The sequence below is a fragment of the Canis lupus genome, chromosome 18 (assembly GCF_011100685.1).
Source record: "Canis lupus familiaris isolate Mischka breed German Shepherd chromosome 18, alternate assembly UU_Cfam_GSD_1.0, whole genome shotgun sequence".
Lineage (NCBI taxonomy): Eukaryota > Metazoa > Chordata > Mammalia > Carnivora > Canidae > Canis > Canis lupus.
Window position 1 is genome coordinate 40,885,172 of NC_049239.1, and position 19,929 is coordinate 40,905,100.

The window sequence follows — 19,929 nt, forward strand, 5'->3', positions numbered from 1 at the left end:
TCAGGTTCTATAATGCAAACTTCTTGATGTGAAATTCACTTCTAAATACCACTTGAGTTCACTTAGGTGAAGATCCTATCATGAACCAAAACTTGGTTATAAAATCATGGGTTTTAACTACTCATTTGCCATCCAGAGTGTTTCATCATGTGGTCTAGCCACCAAACCTGACTTTTCTAATACAATTATTATTAGAATTTTCTTTTCTACATCATAATTCACAGCTCATATGGCATTGTCTTAACTGCACATATAACTCTTTATGCATGTAAACTCGCTCATGCCATCTCAAAATCCACAAAATTAACTATGTTTTAAGCTTATGTTTGTATGGCTGAATTAATATTTCTTTGAGTTATTATGAAACTCTAAGTCCTAAATTCTGTCACTCATAACATGATACCAGTATGAGAATTGCCCTGTCAGATGGTTTCCTCCCTCCCCTATCCGCATGTAGCTGCCCCTCTGTTTTGCTAAAATGATGTTGAGCTCTCATGTTTGACACCAAAATTTTCTCATGGCATTTTTCATCTCTGAATTTCTCAGAGTATAGATTAAGGGATTGAACATAGGAGCAATGATGGTGTAAAACAGAGCAAATATTTTATCCTCAGGGAAATTGGTTGGAGGTCTAAGGTAGGCAAAGATGGAAGGCCCAAAAAATAAAACTATAACTGTGATGTGAGATCCACAGGTAGAGAGGGCTTTGCGTCTTCCTTCCGCTGAGTGATTTCTTAAAGTGAATAATATAATGACATAAGAAAAAAATAAAACCACAAATGTCACCAAGGTAACCATTCCCGAATTGACAACCATAAGGACACCAGTGATGTAGGTATCAGTGCAGGCAACCTTTAGCAAAGGAAATATATCACAGAAATAGTGATCAATCTCATTAGGCCCACAGAAGGGACAACCTGATTACCATACAAAATTGAGGAAAGGAGTGGACAGCCCCACCAGCCCAAGCAGCTAAGACTAGGAGATTACACCTTGTCCTGTTCATGATAAGCAGGTAGTGGAGAGGTTTGCAGATGGCAGCATAGCGATCAAAGGCCATGACTGTAAGGATTAAAACCTCAATCGTTCCAAAGAAGTGCATGGCAAAGACCTGTAACATACAATTACCATAGGAGATGGCTTTTCTTTCCACTAGCAGGTCAGCAATTAATTTGGGTGTAACGCTAGAGGTATAGCAGATGTCCAAAGTGGATAAGTGGCTGAGGAAGTAGTACATCGGTTGGTGAAAAAGAGGGCTGCATCGAATAGAGACAAGGATCAGAAGGTTTCCTACCAAGAGAGCAGCATAACAGAATAAGAAGAGCACAAAGCAAAATATTTGCATGTTCTGGTCATGCGAAAGTCCCAAAAGAATGAATTCTGAGACATTCCTCTGGCTCTCCATGTGTTTTGGACGGGCATATATTGTAAACAGATGGGTTCAGTATCTGAAAAGAAAGAAACCATGAATCTATACAAAATTAGCATCATGAGAACAATACCATAAAATTGACCAAAAAGCAGATTGATGTTATTGAATAAGTAATATTAATTATTCCTGACACTGAGAGTTATGCTTCTTTTTTATATTTCTCATTTTAGAAATCTATTGTAAATAATTCTATAACATGAATAATAGGGTAGATTTTCAACATTACCATTAATGATTCAGGGATATTTAAATGTTAGTTTGCTGTTAAAGAAGCAATTTTATTATTGTCAGTTATACTATTAGATAACAAAATGAATATAATTTACATGATTTTTAAAAATAAACATGTGCGTTATAATGTGCACTCTGAGATGATGACCTGGGCTGAAATCGAGTTGGATGCTTAACTAAATGAGCCACCCAGGCGCTCCACAAACTGATATTTTTAAATAAATTATCTATCCTGAAAACACAGTCCCGAATAAAACAGAATTTGTCCAGATCATCCTGAAAGAAGAACAGGAGAGAGCCCTGTGTCAGGCATGGAACCTGCTTAAGATTCTCTCCCTCAGCTTCTGCCCCACTCCCTCTTCTCTCTCTCTAAAAAAACCCTAAAAACTAAAGATAATCTTTCTTGCCCTGTGGACAAAAATAAATTGTACATATTTAACTAAAATAGGTTCAGGCACATTAAAAGCAAAGAATGCTTGAAAATTATGCAGCAAATAGACTGTCAAAGGATTTAAGTTGTAAAAAAAAAAAAAGAGCCAATTTATTCATTTATCTGATTTACAGATTACAAACTAAACGAAAATTAAAAAAAAATAATATAATTTTGTGATAGCAAGTGTAAATGAAAAATAAAAAAGAAATTACCCAAGAATATTTGCATTTCAGGACTTTTCCTAGGATTTTCAGTTTTTATACATAGTCTAGGCATAAAATCCAACCAAAGAAGCTGTTATAGAGTGTAATTCCAAGGGAGATTTGTCTCAGCACTGAGACTCAAACCCCTGATTTTCAAAAAGAGATTCAGATAAAGGCAATCTAAGTAGTTTATTAGCATCAGAATGTAAAATCATGTGGAGGACAGATATCTTGATTCCCACCCAGTCTGAGGGCTGCATCCCATTCTTGTGAGCAAAGAACAAAGGTGGGGTATCCGGGAGGCCTGCAGGGAGAAGAGGCATATTGATTCTCATCCCAATTTAAAAAAAAAAGTATACAAGGTGACAGATTACCAATTACCTAATCTATGTTTATGAATACTTGGGGGGATATATTTTGCAGTTCATATAAATATATGGTCCAGCATTCTTGATTCCAAATAATTTTGAAATAATTTTAAATGGGTTTTAGCAAACTGAGCTTTCGTTCAGGTAAGATTGTGTCTCAATGTCTGGATTATCAGAGATGTTCCACCCACAATAGCTCTTAAATATTTATCCTGATTTATGAAGGGACATGTTATCATGATCACTGCTGTTTGCTGAAGTAAAAGGAAGATGTGAGTGCAGTCCAGTGAGAAAATTATTGTCCTTGAAACACATACTATATTCTTGATGACATGTTCTCAATTTGTCAAATAATTGAAATCATAAGTGATGAAAGGAAAAAATATTCATTCCCTGGTTGGAAACACAGAACAAAAGAGACGTAGACACACAACGTAGGATAATTTCTGAATGGAGAACGGTTTTGATTCAGATTGTGTTTCTATAGCAGTAACAATCTGAATATAAAAAGAAAACCAGTTACCTAAATGTTCCTACTAGTCAGAGGTTTGATATTAAGTCAACTGTGTCCTTATATTTGCTTTATTCCATTTTAGTTATGGTTATTTACAATTGATGTGTACAGTTTAAAATCAGACTAATCTGGCCAATGTTCTATGAGAAGTCGATCAACAATTATAAGCAAAGACACTATTCAAACATTTTCCTCACTTACCTTATTGTCTGCCTTTCCTATATCCAATAACTTTTAATAAGACCTCAGTACACAAAATTAATTTTCCCCTTCCATAACATTTATGAATGTTGAGGTTATTGCTGACCTCTTAAAACTTCATTGTCCACATTTATAGAATCCATAAACTATTACATAATCCAGAAATATATTGAGGAATAAAAAAAATAATGTAAACCACCCCAGTGTCATTCAAGGTTCAAATCCGCACATTAGTTTCCTTTTTTACCTTTTGGAGTCAACAGTCTCTGAAATTGCCACGGGCACATATATAGCCAGCCTCACAAGGAAACAAAATCCTCCCACAAAATATCACAACACATATTAAAGAGGATGACCGTGATAAATTTCAATTTGGAACAATCAGTTAGTAAAGAGAAATAGAATTACTCTAAAACATTGGTTGTCTTTGGCATTTCTTAATACTAATAACCTAGCCTGCCATTTCCCTGCACTGTAAAGATACAAATTATTACTTTATTTCTTTGGTTGCACTACATAATCATGCTGCATTGACTTTTGATTGTGCTATTTAAACAATAAGAATAATTGTTCTTATAGTTAAAGTAGAGTTTCCACAATGAGTTCAAATTTTCACCTAATGATATCAGAATATGGCCCACTATAAAGTTACCTTAATTCAGTCAGATAAATCCAGTCCATTTTAGGATGACAAGATTTTTTGAAAGTTAGTAAGTTATTCATCATTGGGACATGCAATCATAAACTGGGCTATTTATAAGAGAATATGGAGAAAAATGTAAAAGCAACCAAAAAGGAACTCAATAAAGTTCACTGAAACTTAAAGATTTCATTAACCTCAACTCTACTGTTCTCATTCTCAAGTGGAATTCTCCTCATAATAATGTATAATAAGACTACTGTTGGTTAAATTGTTTTTGTAGTAGTCAAACTAACTTATGCTGCTACAGAAAATAAAGCCTACGAGTGAGATTAAATGGAATAAATTTAAGTAACAGATAACCAATCCAAAGCAGCACAGTTTGGTGGAGCATTGTCCAATGAAAGTGCCATGGTTAATTCACCGATCATTAGCTTTCAGTCTCTGTAAGAAGAGTTTTAGATCAAATCAGGAGGGCTCCCTCCTGAGGTACTCACTCTGCCGATTCTTCTCCAGTATCTAAAGATGAAATAAAATGTAGAGATTATAAACCAATTATTTAGACACATTTAGGTTGATTCTCTAAAATTATTTAAAGAATATCAACATGTCTTAGGACATTTTATATATATGCAAGGAGAGTAGAACTTAAACATCCATTGACCATCAGGAATGTAAGAAGTGGATTTTCAGACTTCAAAAAATTTTAAGTATTTTGAGATTCTTGCAAAAACAAATATACATTTTAAGTTCTAGGAGTTATTTATTTTGTGCATAACTCTAAAGGGAAAATTGATTCAAAAGAGCATATTATAACATATGACAACACAAGAATTAATAGGTATTTGCAACTCTGAAAAATTATCTCCCAGAGGCATTTCTGAACAGAACTTCATCCAAGGCTCTGAGTTGCTCTCCATGGTACTGACCCTGGTGCCTGTGGGCATTTTCTGGATATAACTTTACTTATCTGTGTGCTAGCCTGTGTCAAGAAGTTTCTCTGGAGGCTCCACAAGCCGACCTTGGGCTCATCTTGCTTTCTGAAGAAAAAATCATATTGCATGAAATAGTATTAGGGTAGTGCTAAGAAAGAATTCACTGAAAATCAAAACATACAACGATTTGGGATCCCTGAGTGTGGCTCAGTGGTTGATGAGCATCTGCCTTCATTTCTGGGCATGATTCTGGGATCCTGGGATGGAGTCCTGCATTGGGTTCCCTGCAGGGAGCCTGTTTCTCCTTCTGCTTATGTCTCTGTCTCTCTCTGTGTCTCTCATGCATTAAAAAATAATAACAATAATAATATGAAAATTTATTTGGGCCATTAGAATTGCAATTTCAAAGATACAGACTCAAGTAGAAATCTAAAGTGTGTTCCCAGGAAGACAAAGTGAAGCAGAGTCATATAGCTGAAAGGCTGTGAGTGTAATTCTCATTCAGGTTCTCGAATGCAAAACAGAGGTTGGAATTAGGGCAGCTGGGATTGGTTGGGCTAAATGAGGGATTAGAGCTCCTTTAGAAGTAAAGAATGCAGATGATTGAGGGGTCATGGTGAGGAAGAAGTTAAGTCCAGGCTGAGGGCTTGCAGCTCTCTGAAAATTTCAAAAATCTTCATGGTTTCTTCAATGAGGACGTGCATAAATTCTTCCTCACTTATGGCTTCCTGATCTTATTTTTAAAGAAAGACTCTCTTAAGTAGGCTTTCTTGCTCCAGTTGGAAATTTACTTTTACAGTAGTTTAGATAAATCTGAGATGGGAAACTCAGATTTTTTTGGTTTTTCAGAACCAAGCAGATGCAGTACAGTCCAATATGCATCATTATCTACAGTAACCTGCATCAGTAGAGTACATAGATGGATAGAATAGTGACCTACAATATCAGGACTGGAACTTGGGTTATTTATTGTCATGGATTAACAATGAGGAAATAAATGGTAGGGGAATGGAGGGCAGAAGAAAAGGAATGGTAAAAGAATAAACAACATGTTCTTTATACACGCTAGGTTAAAAAAGTTATATTGTCAGGTGAGAATATAATAAAATATGGGGGGGGGGAACAGAACTCAATGCAAAATTTATTCTGTTTACCATTTGGCTTAGTCCCATGTGATTTCATTTCTGCAGGTTATTTGGCTGAGCCCAAAATGTGCACACTGACATTCAGTGAACCAATATTCTTCCATTATGCACAGATCCATATATTAACAATTTCCTTTATACACATTAAACTTTAGATTAATTGTTATAGGATCTTAACCACTGCAAAATAATGATAACAACCACAATAACAACAATTTATTGAGAAATTATTTTGTGTCTTAGGGTCATCATATAATTTCATCTCACAATAGTGCATATTGTAAGATAAATAATGTTAGTTCCATTGTTCCAATAAGAACACAATTCTTGGGGTAGACATCCAGTTGTGCAATTGCTGGGTCATAGGGAAGCCTCTATTTTTAACTCTTTGAGCAACCTTCACACAGTTTTCCAGAGTGGCTGCACCTGTTCACATTTCCACCCACAGGGCAAGAGGGTTTCTCTTTCTCCACATCCTCTCCAACATTTGTTATTTCCTGTCTTCTTAATTTTCCCCATTCTTACTGGTGTGCGGTGATATCTCATTGTGGTTTTGATCTGTATTTCCCTGATGGTAAGTGATGCGAAGCATTTTCTCATGTGCTTGTGGCCATGAGTATGCCTTCTTTGGTGACATTTCTGTTCATGTCTTTTGCCCATTTCATGATTGGATTGTTTGTTTCTTGAATGGATTATAGAGGAAAGGAGAGGAAATGAGTGGGAAAAACTAGAAATGGTGACAAAACATGAGAGACTCCTAACTCTGGGCAATGAACAAGGGGTAGTGGAAGGGGAGGAATGGGGGAATGCGGTGACTGGGTGATAGGCACTGAAGAGGGCACTTGATGGGATGAGCACTGGGTGTTATACTATATGCTTCAGCACTGAGTGCTATACTATATGTTGGCAAATGAACTCCAATAAAAAAGGAATTTATAAAGTAAAAAATAGAACTTCGATAAATATATATACATATGTGTGTGTGTGTGTGTAAAGAAAAAAACACAATTCTTTATAAGTTAAAACAATTTGCTCAATGAGCTACTAGATAAGAATAAGAAAAGGAAATGTGTGCTTTCTGTGACAGAAAGGAGCAGGTTTTTATGTTTACTATTTGCTTCAGGCTTTGAAACTGTAGTAACCCTGCAGAAATAAGAGATTCTACTACTTTAGTATGATGGAATCAGAACTCACTGTTTTACTGGTGTCTATTTCAACATAATGTTTTTGAACAAGCTTCTCTCAAAGCTTGTGTCAATACACAAAAGGATATAGCTGGTCATATGTTTACCAATGACACACACAAATACACTGGGATACTCCTTAGAGATGCATACAAGTACCTTGTGTGTAACCCTAAGCCCTCCATGTGTCTCAGTTCACATTAACTCGCTCTTCTGAGAATTGATTTTGTTTTATTTTTCTTTATTTTCTAACCACTTCTAAAACCATTTGTTTTGTGGGTTATATGGGATTATTTATAAAATAGATTTCAGGTATTTTTGAAGACATTATTTTTGAAGACTATGTTCTATAGGCTAGAACAAATATACACACTACATTCCTATTCTTTACAAAATAATCCAAATAATCCTTGGAAAATTAATATCTTAAACGAAGTCAAACCAAACTATAACTAGACAGACTTAATTTCCTAGAAATAGAACATTTTCCAATGCTATCCTACAGGTTATCATGGATCCATGAAAAAAATCAGTAATCAGTTAGATGTGAAAAGTTGTAAGACTACAAATAACAAAGGAAGGTTTCCTGACATAGAAGATAAACACCATCACATTTATGGTTTCTCCTGGACTTCTCCTTACTCTCGGGCAGGAGTAATTCAGCTGAGCAAACTCAATGTGCAAAATATGCAATCATTCTTCTGAGAAAAGGCAAAGCAGAGAGAAATGTCTACACAAATGGGAACCAAGACACAGAGCTAATGGGATTATGTGATTCAAAAGACAAGAGGATAAAAGAAAATTAAAGTAATAGCACCTTCAAATGTAGAAAATAAGTAAAAAGACATAATAGGGAGCTGGAATCTCATGGATTTTATACCTTTCCAGGGAGCTACATGGGATGTATGTTTAATTTTTAACCTTTCTGACATTACATATTTTATTACTAATGCATGGTAGTTCATAACATAAGGGGAAGTTCTGGATATGTGAGAACAGCATGTAAAATGCAATAAAAAGAAAAGATAGCATCTTTGAATTTAATTCACTGTTTATTTAATTTGTATAGGTTTTCCTAGAAAATAGATAAAAGAAAAATAAAGATACAGTACATTTTTGACTGAGTTGACTCAATCCAACTGGAAAAACACATAGGAAGAAACACCAATATGGAACACAGGATTATTTTAAAAGGAGTAATTGCACAGTTTCATAGCAACAAAAGAACAAGGAAGAAATAATAAATACTACTGGTTTTTTTATGAATTGGCAAAATCTTCTGGAATAAGAAAATATCAGGAGTGTGTTTTATATGTAAGATATGAACACGAATGCATCGTGGGAGCAGCATTATAAGCAGAAAAGATAGAAGAACAGTTATAGAGCTGATAGACTTTACAGTATGTTTGGAGAATGTAGAGGAGTGCAGTGTAGCTGACTGAAAGCAGCCTAGGAAAGGGAAAGAAATGAAGAAAAGTACAAAAAGAGGAAAAATCTATGTTTCTAGAAGCCACATGCCCTCCTCAATCTTCACACGTGTTAGCCAAAGAAATATTTCAACTTTATAAAGTACATCATTACACATTTCATAGATATTTGAAAGATGGAGATGCATATATAATTAAAGCAAATAACCAAGACACAAAGATAAAAATGTACCAGAGTCAGTAATCGCTGAGCTCTCCCTGACCCCAAAACTTGTCATTTTAACACCATCCTTTCTACCATTATAATGCCTTCTGAGACTAGCAGATTCAGCCAGGACCAATTGTGATAAACAAGTGAGAACTTTGGATTTTATTCCAAGGAAATATTGTTCTGTGTACATTATTGGAGAGGACAGTGCTATGATTAGGCATGTGTTTTAGAAAGACATTTCTAGCATTCCTCAAACCCATTCAACCACATGTGGAACCAGTTGGCAACTTTAGTGTACATATTGCAATCTGAACTACAGTGACTTGCTTCTTTGTCTCTTATAATGTTAGAGCTCATTTAGTCCAATTCCCCAAAGAAAGCTATGTTTCCATAACATCTCAAATAATAAATGCTCTGGGAACACATGGTCAGAAGTGGAATGAATATCACCTTTACCTGAATTTCGTATGTGCCATTTTAGACCACACCTTCCACATGGCATTTCTCATCTCCATGTTTCTCAGGGTATAGATGAGAGGATTCAATAAGGGAGCAATCACAGTGTAAAACACAGAGATCTCCTTATCCTTGTTTTCACTCCCTGCAGGTAGAACATAAATATAGATACAAGGCACAAAGAATAAAATGACCACCATTACATGAGAGCTGCACGTGGAGAGAGCTTTGCGTCTCCCTACAGAGGAGTGGGTCCTCAGATTGTATAATATGAGAATGTAAGAAGCCACCAGGACAAGAAACACAGCAACCACCACCATTCCTGAGTTTGAAATCACTAAGATATTAACAACACGAATATCTCTGCACACCAGTTTCAAAAGAGGCTTCACATCACATATGTAATGATTTATCTGATTAGGACCACAGAAAGGTAAATTGAGTACCAAGAGCAATAGAGCAACAGAGTGCCAAAACCCCACACTCCAGGCCATGAAAATCAACAGGTTACACCTCCGCCGGCTCATGATGACCATGTAATGCAGGGGCTTGACAATGGCCACATAACGGTCTAAAGCCATGGACACCAAGATGAATATCTCCACCCCTGCCAGCAAGTGGGCAGTGAAGAGCTGGGTCATACAGTTGTTATAGGAAATGTTTTTTCTGGCTGCACCTAAGTCCCTGATTAGTCTGGGGACTACAGTGGAAGTGTAGCAGAGGTCCATGAGAGAAAGGTGGCAGAGAAAGTAGTACATTGGTTGTTCAATTAGATGGCTGCAGATGATCGTGAGTAAGATGATGAAGTTTCCCATTAAGATGGCCAAATAACAGAGCAGGAACAGGAAAAAGAACAGTAGCTCCATTTGTTTATTTCCCCACAAACCCATGAAAACAAATTCTGTGACATTGTTCTGATTTTCCATGAGGTTGAGGTCATTCCAGAGACACAACAGAAACTTAATTCATCTGAAATGATAAAGAACATGTTACATCTTCAATAGTGTTTTTTAAGTTTTGGACTATTTATAAAAAAAGATTTAGAGAATTTGTTACACTCTTATAAAGCCTTTCAGAGCAAGGGTATCATTATATTTCAAATTATATTGAATAAAAACATATTATGTTTGAAATTATCGTAAACATTTTGCAAGCATTGAAATCATAACAACGCAATGGTTACTATTCTGATATTCATTTTACATATGAGGAAACAGAAAAATAGGTTGGTTCACTAATTGCACCAAATCATTAAAGTATTAGGTAGCAACCTAAGATATCAGATGCCTGTATCAGATGCAATTTTTATGCTCTTAATGTCTATGCCACATTACTCACTGAGTAAATAGGCTTCCAGCTGTTTTCCACCTTCTTAAAAGATATGGGTCTTACTCCATTTCTGCCATTAACTACCCATATAAGTTTAAACAAATACCATCCCTTCACTGTGCTATATATATCTGTGTGTGTTATGTGTAGCTCTCATATTTCTTTTTTGTTTCAATTTTTTATTTAAATTTTAGCTACTTGATATATATGGTAAAATTGGGTTCAGGTCTGAAATCTAATGATTTGTACCTTACATGTATAACACTCAGTGCTTATCACATGTGCCCTCCATAATACCCATTACCTATCTAGCTCCTCTTCCACCCACCTCCTTCCAACAAACCTCATTTTGTTCTCTGTAGTTAAAAGTCTCTTAAAGTTTGCTTCCCTTTCTTTATTTTTTCATTTTTCCCTTACCCTGTGTTCATCTATTTTGTTTCCTAAATTCCAAATGAATGAGATCATATTGTATTTGTCTTTCTCTGATTGACTTGATTTGTTGCTTATTTTGCTTAACATAATACACTCTAGCTCCACACACATTGTTGCAAATTGTAAAAATTCTTTTTTTTCTTAGTACTGAGCAATTCATTCTTCCCAATCCTCCTTCTTCAGCTGGTAGTGATACTGTATATGCCTGCCCTGTGCCAAGAGCGAAATAAAGTTCATTTAAGGTTATATTATAGAGGCTTATGATTCTGATATGATCAAGGATGAAGAATAATGCTCCCCAAAATGGAAAAGAACAAGTTGTCGTATAAGAAAACAGATTATCAGTACTTTCATCAGTGAATTGGTTTTCCCTGTGCATTTTGTATTCTACTACAATGGGATAGTTGAAAAACTCATGTTACACATACATTAAATGCAAAGGCAAAAATTGGTGTTTGTATCAATTTGTTCTGGGTTGAAACAATAGAGCTTAGCAAAGTTTTTTCTATGTATAAATTGATAATATCCAAACCTAGTCCTTATTTATGTGGAAGAATATGATTGATTAAAGAACATATATGAATTCAAGGATAATCTTTCATAAAATTGTAGAACAAAACTGTAGCAAGTTAAACTCTCAGTTCAGAATGTGTCCTGGACATTGGTCCAAGACTCACCCCTCCCAATGTTTGGTCCAGTGTGGCTCAGCTTACAGTGATTGAACATCAGTTAGGAAAACACAGATCCATATAGAAAAACATTCTACAAAGCAATGCCCATAGAATCCTCTGGGAAAGTTCCTTTATGCATGAATATCCCCAGGCTCATCTTCAAATCATTTTCTTGTGGTATTTATTTAATCAATAGAAACAAAACAAAACCTGTTCCACTTCTCTCTCTTCCCCCCCCCTCCCCCCCCGATACAAACACAAACCACAGATATTTGCACGGTTTTGGAGTTTCTTTTGAGTCCATCTTTTAGCATATTTTTTTATTTAAAGAGTTTCTTTCAAGAATCTCCCCTTAAATTTTAAGTTACTTGAGAACAATATCTGAGGAATTATTTGCAAACACTTGTCAACTACAGGTTAAAAAGAAAAAAGTTTCATTAGCTTCTTTGGAAGTGGGGATTATGACTAAGGCATAAGAGTCTATAGATAGTATAAAAATCCATCAAGGACAATTTGACATGATTTTTCTGCCTTTTTAGAAATATTTATTTATTTGAGAGAGAGAGCAAGCAGGGGCAGGGACAGGAGGAGAGAGAGAATCTCAAGCAGACCCCACACTGAATGTAGAGCCAGTGAAGGACTTGATCTCAAGATCCTGAGATCATGACCTGGGCTCAAACCAAGAGTCAGATGCTTAACTGACTGAGCCACCAAGGCACCCAGATTTTTTGGCTTTTTAAAATGATTTATCATATTTATAATAAAGTAAAATGTGAAGTTGAAAGGTATGGGCTGGGGATCCCAAGGTGGCGCAGCGGTTTAGCGCCTGCCTTTGACCCAGGGCGCGATCCTGGAGACCCGGGATCGAATCCCACGTCGGGCTCCCGGTGCATGGAGCCTGCTTCTCCCTCTGCCTGTGTCTCTGCCTCTCTCTCTCTGTGACTATCATAAATAAATAAAAATTAAAAAAAAAAGAAAGGTATGGGCTGAATTATGTGATATATTTAGACTAAAATGTTTAAATACCAAATATTAAGTAATACTATATTCTAGGCACTTTAGTATTTAGTAAGTACTTTTTATATAACAACCATTTCACCTACACTATGACTTGATGAGGTATATTATTGTACTATTGTCCCTGTTTCGCAAATAAGGAAATTTGAACCCAAGGTTACACAAGCACTAAGGGGGAGTCTGTATCTAATCTTTTTCTGTATGATTTGGGAGCTCACACTTCATTCATTTTGCTTAAATACCCTCTCACAAGTATAAAGAAAATCATTAAATCTTCAATTTGTCCTCAAATTATCCATATTTTATTCTGAATATCTTTAATGACTTATCTTAGAAATAACCATGAAGAAAATTTATTCCAGAAGAATTTAAATGTAAAGATAAGATTTCAATAAGATCAATATTTTTATCTGAAATGAATTGTTAAAAATCCTAGTTTCTCCCAATTTAAATATACATATATATGTAAAAATTAATATATAAAAATACTATAGACACACACACACAGACATACTTACCAGGATGCTCACTTCTGCAGGATTTTACATCTCTTTGGAATGTCAAGGATCCTTCAGGCTGTTTTGTTTTGTTTTTTAATTTCTATGCCTGTGCTATACAACAGAAACACATGTGGAATGTCTCTGACTCTCCTGTGAATCTTCCAACCAAAAGAACCTTTCAGGAGAGCATTACTGGGAATACCTTGAATTAAAAGCACAGAGGGGCCTGAAACTCCCACAGGCATCTTACAGTGGCCAATGCATATGTGGCTATTATTTGATAAATAAAGCTCACATTTTTATAAGATCATTGAAGCCCATATATGGGCTTGAGGCTTATTTTATTAATCTCATGAGAGTTATTACCTGAGTGATTCAATACTTCTCTAGTGTTATAGCACTGATGTAATGTTATGGGTATTTGTTTTCCCCCTCTCTCCTATCCTAGAATAATTCCCTTAAAGACTGAGGTCTCTGTTGTTTTATCATGATACTATATATGTATATATATACTTAAAAGTATATATCTATAATAAGTATTGAATTTTTTTATCATTCCAATTATAACCTTTTTGTGATACTGGATATTACCTAGTTCAGGATGTGGTCAGAATTTGGAAACATGAAGAATCCTAAGTCTGGGAAATGAACTAGGGGTGGTGGAAGGAGAGGAGGGTGGGGGGTGGGGGTGAATGGGTGATGGACACTGAGGGGGGCACTTGACGGGATGAGCACTGGGTGTTATTCTGTATGTTGGCAAATAGAACACCAATAAAAAATAAATTTATTATTGAAAAAATAAAATAAAAAATAAATTCATGAAAGCTAAACAAGCAAACAAAAATGAGATGTAAACATACGGTACATCCATATTGTGTGCAGATTTAGATTTTGATTCCATGCTTTCCTTTGTCTACAATGCTGCAGTTAAAATTAGCCCTATTTAAAGACGGAACTGTCCTTATACATATACGTTTAACAAATTCCCATAATAATTATGTTAATGAAATGTAGCAGGAACAGAGATTTTGCTTATAATAAAGGATATCAGGTGAAAGAAAAAAAAAAAAAAGAAAGAAAGAAAGAAAGAAGAAAGAAAGAAAGAAAGAAAGAAAGAAAGAAAGAAAGAAAGAAAGAAAGAATTTAGAAAGGCCACAATGCACAATCATTTTCTCTCCTTATTTTAGTTTGTTTTTGTTTTGCTTTCTTTTATCTCCCTCCCTACCTTGGGTGAGAGAGAAATAGAATGTCAGTAGAATCTAATGGGAACAGGTTGAGTAAATGATAGCCCTTAGTTAATACCAGATAATCGTCATGGGTCCATGAAGGTCCATCTAAGGTTTTATTTTATAATATATTTTTCTTTCCTATATTGCTTATTTCCATTCTTCTGCTCGCCCCTTCTGTGCACCCACCATACTCTAATACACTCAACTTCACATGGCTGGGCCATTACACATTCCTTGGGTTCTCCTACAGCTGTACACATCATGAAAATAACCACTTCCAATACAGCTCTTAAATTATAGCAATTGTCTTCTCCTTGCCACTGGACTCCGACTCATACATGCACTTAATAATGCAGATTCAGAATGCATGAAACAAAATTAAGTAAATCCATATGAAAAAAATATGAATCCATCTTCACAGAAGATTTCAGTGTTCCCTTTTAAATTATTGAAAAATAAAGCAAACAATATGTCAGGAAAGATAGAGAAAATCTAAACAATACTTTTAAAAGTACTGTAGACACATACATAAAATTATACATCTAACAAAGAATACACATTATTTGCATGTGTAGCTGGAATTTTTGCACAAGTATTATATTATTAAAAAAGAAAAAGCTGTAACATCTATTAAAGAAGATACATTACATCAAATCTGAACACAACAAATGTTAGATCAAGATTTATGTATTATTATATTTGTGCAAATAGTTTAAAGATGTCTCTGTCAAGTAACTTGCTAACTACTACACTAATCGAAGGGACAGTTCAATAACTGGACATAGCAAAAAATAAAGATTTTTAAGAAAACAATTTAGAAAAATCACTAAACAATCCAAAATCCACAATCCACAAAATATTTCCCTGATAAAGTCAGAAAAATACAAGGGTATTCGCTCTCACTACTTATATTCAACTTTTTACTCAAAAGACTTTTAGTAAACTAGGTTACAAAATAAATAAAAGCATCTTATTGAGAAAAGAAGAAGTAGCACTCTATTAACAAATGACATGATATATATAGAAAATCCTAAAGACTCCACCAAAAAATATTAGAAATAATAAATGAATCACATTAAGTTGAAAAATAAAAATTAACATATAAAAATCAATTGCATTTCTACAAAGTAACGACAAACCCCGAAAGAGAAATTAAGAAAGTGATCCCACTTACAACAGCTTCAAAATCAATAAACTACTTAGGAATAAATTTAACAAAGCAGGAAAAACCCTCGTAAACTGAAAACCATAAGACATTGATGAAATGGATTCAATGATACACAAATAAAAAGAAAGATAATCTGTGCTCATGGATTAGAAAGATAAATATTCTGAAAATATCCATATACCTCAATGCGATCTATAGATTCAATGCAATTCTGATCAGAATTCCAATGGCATTTCTCTCGGAAAGAGACAAAAACAACCCTTATTCTCTTTGGAACTACAAAAATACCCTGAATAACCAAAGCAATCTTTGAGAAAGATGAGTAAACCTGGAGACATCCCAAACCTGATTTCAAGCTGGATGACAAAGCTATAGTAAACAAACAGTATGATATTGGCATAAAAACAGTACATGGAACAATGACACAGAACAAAGAACCCAGACAAAAACATACATACATATAGTCAACTGATTTTTGACTAGGGTTCCAAAACACACAATAGGGAAAGAACAATATCATCAAAAAATATTTTTGAGAAAACTGGATATCCATATGAAAAAATAAAATAAAATAGGACATCTACTTCACAAAATCATAAAATTAAATTGGAGTAAATCAAAAGTAAACATAAGACTTACTACCATAAAACTCCCCAAAGAAAAAAGAGGGAAAAAGATTTTTGACTTTGGTTTTGCAAATTATTTCTTGGATCAGACAGAAAAAAAAAAAAAAGAAAAGAAAAGAAGAGAAGAGAAAAGAAAAGAAAGAAAAGAAAAGAAAGAAAAGAAAAAAGAAAAGAAAAGAAAAGAAAAGAAAAGAAAAAAAAGAAAAGAAAAGAAAAGAAAACCAGGCAACAAAATCCTAAAAACAAATGAGACTATATCAAATCAAAGAATTCTGCTCAAAAAAGGAAAGACACAGGACATTGAAAGGCATCTACAGAATGGGGAAATATTCACAAAACATGTAATTGATAAGAAGTTTAAAAATCATAAAATACAAAAAAAATCATAAAATACAAGAAAATGCATATTGAATTATTGTAACTTAATAACAAGTAAATAAATAAATAATCCAATTGAAATTGGGCAAAAGACCTGAATAGTCATTTTTTCAAAGAAGACATATAAAAGGCCAAAGAATATATGAAAAGGTGCTCAACGTCATTAACGGGAAGTGTAAATCAAAACCACAATCATATCACCTCACACCTGTTCAGACTGTTATTATAAAACAAAGACAAGGGATAACAAATGTTAGTAGGAATGGGAACAACAGGAAACTCTTATACACTGTTGGTGGCAATGCAAAATTGCATGGCCATTAGAGAAAGAATATGGTCAGAATTCAAAAACTTAAAAAATGTACTACCATAGATATGATGTACCAATCCTACTTCTGCATATTTTTAAAAGACTTAAATTAAGCACCTTGGGGGTTACTGGTTGGCTCAGTCTGTAGAGCATGTGACTCTTGATCTCAGATATTTTTTAAATAAATTTATTTTTTATTGGTGTTCAATTTACCAACATACAGATTAACATCAAGTGCTCATCCTGTCAAGTGCCCCCCTCAGTGCCCGTCACCCAGTCAGCCCCACCCTCCACCCTCCTCCCCTTCCACCACCCCTAGTTCGTTTCCCAGAGTTAGGAGTCTTTTTTTTTTTTTTTTATTGGTGTTCAATTTACTAACATAGAGAATAACACCCAGTGCCCGTCACCCATTCACTCCCACCCCCTGCCCTCCTCCCCTTCTACCACCCCTAGTTCGTTTCCCAGAGTTAGCAGTCTTTACGTTCTGTCTCCCTTTCTGATATTTCCCACACATTTCTTCTCCCTTCCCTTATTTTCCCTTTCACTATTATTTATATTCCCCAAATGAATGAGAACATATAATGTTTGTCCTTCTCCGACTGACTTACTTCACTCAGCATAATACCCTCCAGTTCCATCCACGTTGAAGCAAATGGTGGGTATTTGTCATTTCTAATAGCTGAGTAATATTCCATTGTATACATAAACCACATCTTCTTTATCCATTCATCTTTCGTTGGACACCGAGGCTCCTTCCACAGTTTGGCTATCGTGGCCATTGCTGCTAGAAACATCGGGGTGCAGGTGTCCCGGCTTTCATTGCATCTGTATCTTTGGGGTAAATCCCCAGCAGTGCAATTGCTGGGTCCTAGGGTACCTCTATTTTTAACTGTTTGAGGAACCTCCACACAGTTTTCCAGAGTGGCTGCACCAGTTCACACTCCCACCGACAGGGTTAGAGGGTTCCCTATTCTCTGCCTCCTCTCCAACATTTGTGGTTTCCTGCCTTGTTAATTTTCCCCATTCTCACTGGTGTGAGGTGGTATCTCATTGTGGTTTTGATTTGTATTTCCCAGATGGCAAGTGATGCAGAGCATTTTCTCATATGCATGTTGGCCATGTCTATGTCTTCCTCTGTGAGATTTCTGTTCATGTCTTTTGCCCATTTCATGATTGGATTGTTTGTTTCTTTGGTGTTGAGTTTAATAAGTTCTTTATGGATCTTGGAAACTAGCCCTTTATCTGATACGTCATTTGCAAATATCTTCTCCCATTCTGTAGGTTGTCTTTTAGTTTTGTTGACTGTATCCTTTGCTGTGCAAAAGCCTATCTTGATGAAGTCCCAATAGTTCATTTTTGCTTTTGTTTCTTTTGCCTTCATGGATGTATCTTGCAAGAAGTTACTGTGGCTGAGTTCAAAAAGGGTATTGCCTATGTTCTCCTCTAGGATTTTGATGGAATGAAAGATCTAAATGTGAGGCAAGATTGCATCAAAATCCTTTAATATTTTATTTCACCTTACAAGGCCAGCAACATGCCTTCACTGACCTCTCTCAGGGGTGTGTCAACTCTCTGGCACAATGTCATAATTTAATTTGTAGGAACCTTGATTGTCTTTCATTATACAATGAATCCATACTGGTCAATCGTAAGGATGACATTACACTGAGTGGATCCAATGATCAAGACATAACTACTCTAGACTTATTGGTAAGACACTTCTGTGGATGCAGTCACAGGATGCAAAAAATATATATATATAATTAAAATTCAAGTAATTGAAGCTTAGTGAAATTTCCATGGTCTAAGGGATATAAAGCATATCAAGATAGCTCTTTTGAAGTAAAAATAAAATAGGATACAAACAGAGAGGGAGAAAAATCATAAGAGACTCTTAAGTACACAGAAAAAACTGAGGGTTGCTGGTAGGGAGGTGAATGGGGAGTTGGGGTAATTGGATGATGGGCATTAAGGAGGGCACATGAGGTGATGAGCACTGGGTGTTCCATGCAACTGATATATCACTAATTTCTACCCCCAAATTGATAATCACAATATGTTAACTAACTTGAATTTAAATAAAACCAAACCAAAAGATATCCCTTTTAAAGTGAAGAGTATCTTGGTCCAACTATCCCCTCCAACACTAAAATAATGCACAACAGCCAGTAGGCCTCTTTGGATTGGGAAGGCAACAGATTCTTCATTTGAGTGTTTTACTATGGTCTATTTATCAAGTGACTCATGGTTTTGCTTTCCATGGTTATAATTATCTTGAGTTCAGAAGCAGATGATCCTTTGCACATATTGTCAAAAGGTCAGTAGGAGAGTCATGCTATAATACAATGTCTGTGTTATTCCCCTCACTTCATCTCATCACAACAGCATTTTCTCATCTCACATCATCCTAAGGAGAAGGGTGAGTACAGTAAATTCAGGTATTTGAGAAAGACATGCGCACGCACACACACACACACACACACATACACACAGACTATATTCAGATAACTTTTGTTATACTGTATTGTGGTAATTTTTCCATTTTATTATTGTTGTTAATCTCTTACTGTGCCTAATTTAGAAATTAATCTATATCACAGGTATATATATATAGAAAATCATATTATAAAAAACAATGTGTGTGTGTGCTCTGAAAGATATCACATTTTCGTGGATCAGAAGATTCAATATTGTTTAAATGTCAATAATATCTGAAACAACACACAATTAATACAACCCCTATTAAAACCCCAATGACAATTTTTGCAGGTATAGAGAAATCAGCTAAAAGATTCACATGCAATCTCAAGGGATATGTAGTCAAAAAAATCTTGAAAAAGTTGTAGGTCTCACATCTCCTGATTTTAAAACTCATTTTAAATTGACAGT

The 19,929-nt window shown here is 35.1% G+C and overlaps 2 protein-coding genes across 2 annotated transcripts; both read right to left on the minus strand.

Annotated features, from left to right (window-relative positions):
- Positions 1-492: 492 nt before the first annotated feature.
- Positions 493-1,405, minus strand: OR4P10 (olfactory receptor family 4 subfamily P member 10). Its single transcript, NM_001389110.1, is given in 2 exon segments — positions 493-912; positions 914-1,405. Coding segments are annotated over 2 exon segments (912 nt in total).
- A 7,971-nt stretch (positions 1,406-9,376) lies between these two features.
- OR4A82 (olfactory receptor family 4 subfamily A member 82) lies at positions 9,377-10,306 on the minus strand. Its single transcript, NM_001389112.1, has one exon. The coding sequence runs from the start codon at positions 10,304-10,306 to the stop codon at positions 9,377-9,379; it is 930 nt and encodes a 309-aa protein (NP_001376041.1).
- Between the last annotated feature and the right edge of the window lie 9,623 nt (positions 10,307-19,929).

What these genes read in the sequence shown, in the direction of transcription:
- OR4A82 (NM_001389112.1), bottom strand. Translation starts at nt 10,306, where the DNA reads ATGGAAAATCAGAACAATGTCACAGAATTTGTTTTCATGGGTTTGTGG.